The 6,479-nt window shown below is 54.6% G+C and overlaps 1 protein-coding gene across 1 annotated transcript in view; it reads left to right on the forward strand.

Annotated features, from left to right (window-relative positions):
• The window catches only part of ADAMTS14 (ADAM metallopeptidase with thrombospondin type 1 motif, 14), a 99,616-nt gene extending 95,501 nt beyond the window's left edge, over positions 1–4,115 (forward strand). The window contains exons 22-24 of the mRNA XM_010852395.1: positions 7–117; positions 237–347; positions 2,082–4,115. Coding sequence (XP_010850697.1) covers positions 7–117; positions 237–347; positions 2,082–2,551 — 692 coding nt within the window. The 3' untranslated portion in view covers positions 2,552–4,115. The remainder of the gene's footprint in view (positions 1–6; positions 118–236; positions 348–2,081) is intronic.
• The last annotated feature ends 2,364 nt before the right edge of the window (positions 4,116–6,479 follow it).

Genomic DNA, 6,479 nt, shown 5'->3' on the forward strand with positions numbered 1-6,479 from the left:
GCGGAGAGGGCATCCAGCAGCGGCAGGGGGGGTGCCGGACCAACGCCAACAGTCTGGGGCAGTGTGAGGGGGCCAAGCCAGACACGGTCCAGGCCTGCAGCCTGCCCGCCTGCGGAGGTGAGCCGGGTAGGATGGGGGTTGGCCAGCTTCTCTGGCCTAGATCTGAGGCCCAGCCTGACTGGCTTCCCAGCCCACTGGTACCCCCAGTACTAGAGCTTCTTCCCTGCCCCTCCCAGGAAATCTCCAGAACTCCACAGTGAAAGCTGACGTCCGGGAACTTGTGACCCCAGAGGGGCAGTGGGTGCCACAGTCTGGGCCTCTGGATCCCATCAACAAGATATCATCCAGTAAGTATATCTCTGGACCCTATCCCTTTCCCAGCCTCCCAGTGTCTGGCATCACGAGCATGGGCCGTGCAGTGGAGCAGACCCAGCTTCCAGTCTGTTCGCGTGACCTTAGCCTCCTGAGGTGACTATCACCACCTCACAGCCTTGGATTCCTCAGCTGTGAGCGGGAGGTGATGCTTGTAATGGTCCATGGTTCCTTATCTGCTGTTCCAGAGTAATTGAAAGCTGCAAATGTCTCCCTGAATCTGGTGCAGACTCATTGGGCAGCAAAATCGGAACTGAACGGACAAGAAATTAGTTATTCTTTTGTTACAGAAACATTGACATATTTGGTTACAAGGTGACCCCTCAGGCCCACCGGGGGTGTTATATAATATGAATACGGTGAAGATTACTTTTCTAACTTCCAAAGTTCTGAATTGTGAATCATATCTGGTTCCAAGGTTTGGGGATGGCAGTGGTAGTTCTGAGCTGTCTTTATACGGCTTTTGAGAGAATTAAATGATAACGTATGCACTCCTGCCTAGCTGCCAGCTAACATCAACAAAAACAGTAGCAGTCATTTCTCTCTGCTTCATGATCCTAAGCCTGTCAGTTCACCCTCTCATCTTTCCATCTATCTGCCCGTCCATCCATCCATCTGCCTATCCATCTATTAATAAATATTAACCAAGAACCTACCAGGCTTTATGTTCTGTGCTCCTTCCTAGGCTTCTTCTCTATTTCCCTTTCTCACTGTCCCAAGGACCAGGGTCTGTCAAGATGAGTAGCAGAAAGATCCCAGACCCTGACTCCTAATGAGACAACCAGTTGGTTGACTGTGTGACCTCGTGCACATCTGTGAACCTCTCTGAGCGCAGCAACCTGATCTGTAAAACAAAGGGGTCTGATTAAATGTCTTCAGGTTATCTCCTGGCTCGAGTCTTGCTGCTGGCTCTGCTCCTATGCTGAGGCTCAAACGGTGAAAGCAAGCAGTGCAAGCGTCTGGTTTCCTTTCCTTTCACTCTTGGGGGCGAAGGGGAGCTCTCACTCTGGTCCTAGAATTCTGGCGCCATCTAGAGGCCACTTGTTTTCCATTTTCCCTAACATTTCTCGTTCCCCTTAGCCTGCATCCTACCTGTTCTATCCTCGCTTTTTCTCCTTCCCCCTCCCCCTTCTTCCTTGTCCCCTCCCTCTCCCCTTCCTTCTCCTCCTTTTCTCTTTCCCTGGCAAAAATTAGTAGAAAGCTAAGCTCCTGACCTCACATTGTCTGGAAAGACCTACCTGAAGTTATCACAAAAATGCAAAAACCGTTTTTTGATGACATTTAAGCCAAAGCAAACAAAACTAATATGGTGAGCACCCCTCTATGCCAGAAACTTTTTAAATGCTATTTTCAATAATATTATTATTATTTAAATGTCAGCATTATCTCCGTTTTTACAGAAGAAACTGAGGGTTGAAGAGTTTAAGGCCTTGCAGCTTTTAAGTGGTAGAGCCTTGAATGGAACCTAGATTTGCTTGATGCCACAGTTAGTGATAAGAGGGCTTAGCGTTTCACATGCGTGCTGACTGGTGGCAGGACGTTTAGGCTGCTTGTCACACTGCGTTACCAGCTGCCTGCTCCTGGCCGGAGTGGACCAGATTCCTCAGGGTTGACTGGGAGGTGGTGAGGGTGGGAGATGAAGGACTGAGTAGGCAGTGGGACCTGGTGGATGGGCACCTCCAGCATCAGTCTTTGTGCTGTGTGTGCAGCGGAGCTCTGCGTGCGGGACAGGTCCATCTTCTGCCAGACGGAAGAGCTCGATCGCTACTGCTCCATCCCTGGCTTCCACCGGCTGTGCTGCGAGTCCTGCACCAAGAAGACCTTGAGCCTAGACCCTGGCCTGGCCTCACCACCACCCTTCTCCACTCCTGGGAGCCCCTTCTCAGCACCCGTGGCCCCTCCAGATGCTGTGGAGCCCTCTGCGGGGCCAACGGGATCAGACCAGCGTCAGCGAGACCAACCCACACCGCTCCCAGGACCTCTGGGCACGAGCGCCCCTGTGACCCAAAGCTACTTTGCTCCCCAGAAACCAACCCCTACAGCATTCCGGGGCACTTCCCCGAGTGCCCCCTGGGGCTGGACCGGGGCCCCTACCCCAGCCCCTGAAAACAAAGGGCTGCTCAGGGAAGACCCGAAGCATTCAGGCACCAGCCTTCCCTCCACGGCCCCGGTGACATGAACCCGCCTCGCCCTTCCTGCCAGTCAAGTTTACAATCTCTGTGCTGCCCCGAGACCCCCGGCTCAGAGGACACACAGCAGGGCGGGGGCCTGCACGGACTGCCTTTTAAATTATTTGCCTTCATGTCGTTCTAGTTTGGGGCTGTGACACTTTTCACCCTGTGAAATGGGTGTATGAGGAAGAAAAAGATCAGGGAAAGTCCTAACCGGAGATACCTCAGCAAGCAGCCCAGGTGACCGAACCGAACCTCTCAGGGGGTCCTGTCTGTCTCTCCTGCAGGGACTGAGGGCCTGCTACCACCCCTCCCTCACCACCTGCCACCGGGCCCCACACTGGATCCATTTACCAGGACTCGTGAGCACCCCGGTGGAGGCCCTGTCTACTGGGCCCCTCTGCCCCGAGAGGCAAAGCAGGACAGGGAAGGTGGAGGGAATACTCGCAGGTGGTCTGAGAGGAAGTGGGCTGGGGGAATTCAGCTACATGCCTAGGGTGGGTGGGAGGCAAGTTCATCTCGGACTCAGCTCTTTGTAGCAAGAGCTGCAGACAGCTCCTCCCGCCAAGGCCAAGAAGCAGAGTCCAGCTGGAGTGTGCTGGCAGGACGGCAGTGTCGGTGGCCACCTCTGCACCTGCAGATGGCACGTCCTGTGACTTCCAGTGCCTCCAGGTTACAGATGGGCCTCCTAACCTCACCCCAGCCCCAACCCCCCGAGAAGGGAGCTCTGGACAGCCTGGAGTATGTGTCCTCACCATCCAGGGGATTCCCAACTGGTGCTAGACCCCTGGCTGGACCAGGAATGGCAACTGTGGTCATCGCTTTGGTGCATGAAGGGAGCACAGCTGGAAGGTGACTTGGTGGAGCATGAGGAGTCGTGAGTTCTCAGACTGAGCCCCATCCGCTGTTGCCCTCTATCAAAGACCACTCCTGCTAGAGTCAGGGGTCTTCTCTCACCTGGCTTAAGCTGGGCCAGAGGTGTATTTGTGGTGCTGGGTAGGGGTAGGAGGGTGACCAGACTCCAAGGCTGAGGACCAGAGTCCACCCATAGCCAGACTCGGGGGTTGACAAGGGCCAAGTGCCCCAGGGCAGGACGTGAGCCTCTGCCCCATGGAGACACTGGCCCACAGTGCTGTAGGGCCTCAGCTGCCCCCCGCCACGTTACCTCCAATGGCAGGTAACTTCCCTGGACCCTCTGGCTCTCTGGAAGCCACCCAGTTCCCAGGACCTCTCCAGGGGTTCTCACTCTGAGGCATGCAGAGGGTCTCCCAGACCCCTCAGCAGGCCGTAAGGTGCTGGCCAGTTCTTCTGTTCCCAGGGCAAAGGGGCCATTCTGAGCCAGGCTAGAGGAATAGGGACAGTGGGCCCCGGCCTGAAACCCCCTGGAGAATGGAAGCCCTAGAGGGGCTCCCCAGGGGCCCTCTCCACCTGCTGCCTACCCCCTCCCAGGGCAGCTGGGACACACACAGAACCATTCCTGTGCGACCCAGCCCACCTGTATCAAGTGCCTTTGTGATCGAGATCTTTAAATTTTTATGTATTTATTAACACTGTCCTTGGTGTTTGTTTTGGACCCGAGAAAGTTGTGGTGTGTTTTTCTTTTTCTCTCCATTTTAGCAAAAAAGGGACAGCAAAGCCAGAGCTCTACTGCCCTTGGCTGGTAAGATGATTGGGGTTGCGGGTGGACAGGGAGGGGTCAGAGCCACAGGAAGACTTGGCCCCCAGCCTCCTCACCTTGGTCACACTTGTTCTGGGGTTCCTCTGAACATCACCTTGGTGGAGAGGCAAGAGCAGGGCTGGGGGCCTGGGGGTCCCACTTAGGCTGTTCCACCAAGTAGCTGTGTGGTCTCATGCAAGTCACTGTTCAGAATTTGGTCCAAAGGGTGGGAGCACCTGGGAGGAATTTGGGGGTCTGCATATGGAGGACGTGCTCGTGAGCAGAGCTGTTCAAACACACACGGGTGGCTTCTCTGCAAGGTGGTGAACACTCTTTCCCTGGAAAAGTCCACGTAGGACGTGGATGTCGGACAGGAGGTGGAAGGAACATGATGGGTCTTATTGGGCGGGGAGGGCTGCTGTGGACGTTGCTGTATAATTTAAAACTATGGATACTCACCTTACTCCTTGCCCATGACAGACATCACTAATCCATTACCACACCCTTTCAATGAGTGTTCCACAGGCGCCTCCCTGACAGCTGTGGGGCCCAGGGCAAGGGCACAGAGGCCCCCTCCAGGGACCTCACATGCCCATGTGTGTCTAGCTTTCAAGTCCAAGCTCCATTTATATCCCTGTGCAAACAGCTTCCCCTTGGAAACTAGCCCTTCTAAACACGTCTGTCACTTGGACCTAGGGGTGCATATACGTGGTGACCCAGGCACACGTAGGGGGCTACCTTGGGACATGCTACCACAGGCCCTAGAACTGCACTCAGGACTGTTGGGGTAAGGAATACTGGAGGCCAGTGTGCTCCGAGTGTAGCCTGCAGGAGGGGACTCATGGACCTTGGGGGAGGGTACCTGACCTTGGTGCAGGCCACCTCGCCATGGTGGGTAGTATGGGTGGAGGGGGGCCCTCTAAGATCTCCAACACCCCAGCTCTAACAGCAGTACTGGCACATTTCATGGGGCAGGGATAGCACATGGAAACATGCCAATGCTGCCTGTCTTGTGCCCATGGCAGATATTGCCAATCCATCACTGCAGTCTTCCCCACTGAGCCCAGACTCCCCCGGAGGCCTTCACAAAGCACTCCAGATACTGACCTCTGATCAGTTTCCACGGCCAGGACAAGAAACAGCAATGTTAGACTGGGTCAGTGAGTTTAAACTTTTACACCATTGGGAACCTTTGTTCGGGCTCAGCATCTCAAAGCAGGACTGCAGTGGCCCAAGTGGAGGAAGAGGGACCAAGAAACCAGCCCCGAGGACCCTCCTCTGACCTCGAGGACCCCACAGAGTCCTGTGTGTGGATGAGACAGCTCTAAGGAGCCTGTGGGCTCTAAGGTTCTGTGCGACCCTCAGCCCTTCTGCTCATCTGAAAAAATGTCAGTGGAAGCATTTGCCTTGCCCACCTGTGAAAACAATGTGACCAGAAAATGCAAGAGAGGGTGGATGAGGGGTCTCCTGGGGGTGATGTTGGTCCCTGGGTTATTCCTGGAATAGGGCTTGAGGGATCCAGTCAGCATGGAGGATGAATGAGCTGTCGCTGTGCCACAGGAGTAGACCAGAGTCAGGGCTTGGGCTCCTTGAAGTCCCCAGCCTCCACCTGTGGAATCTTGCCGCTTTCCCAGTCTCCCTGAAGCCCTTTCATCCCTGTGGGGACTGTTGCTGTTGGAAACCCAGGCCACGGCCCTGACCAAAAGTTACCCGCACCCTGCTTAGGATGTAGAAAGCTACAGGAGGACATCAGTTCTACCCTTACAATAAGAAGCCAATAAGCTGCAGTGTCATGCCCTTTTAGCCTGTTACGGGGCTGAGTTTTCAAGGTAAGCAGGTGGGTTACATTTCAGAGGGTGAAAAGTCCCTCAGGGGAGAGAGAGGCTCCACGTGCTCATCTACCTCTGGCAGAGCATGGAAGGAAGTGGTCAACAGAGAAGCAGGTAAGAAAATGCAACTGAAATGTTAACACACTTTTAAAGGTTAGGGTGACAGTTTGGAATCATTGGGAGCTCCATTCACAAGGGGAGCCTGCGCCTACTCATCCAGTCTTGTCCATGGTCCTCAGCTGGATGCACACGAGGAAGATCTGGGGCAGGACAGGTGAGCCTCGAGAGCACCCTCTGGGGCTCTGACCAAGTCTGAGAGTGCAGATTAAGAAAGCGATTCCGATTCACAGTGCATCAGGATGCAGGCTACCTGTACACGGAAAATTAGAAAGCCTCACTCAGAGAAGTGTAAGAATAGCTAAAGGAAGTCTCAGTATGGTCAAGTTCTCG

This window comes from Bison bison, unplaced genomic scaffold, assembly GCF_000754665.1.
Source record: "Bison bison bison isolate TAMUID 2011002044 unplaced genomic scaffold, Bison_UMD1.0 scf7180017864309, whole genome shotgun sequence".
NCBI classification, from domain to species: Eukaryota; Metazoa; Chordata; class Mammalia; order Artiodactyla; family Bovidae; genus Bison; species Bison bison.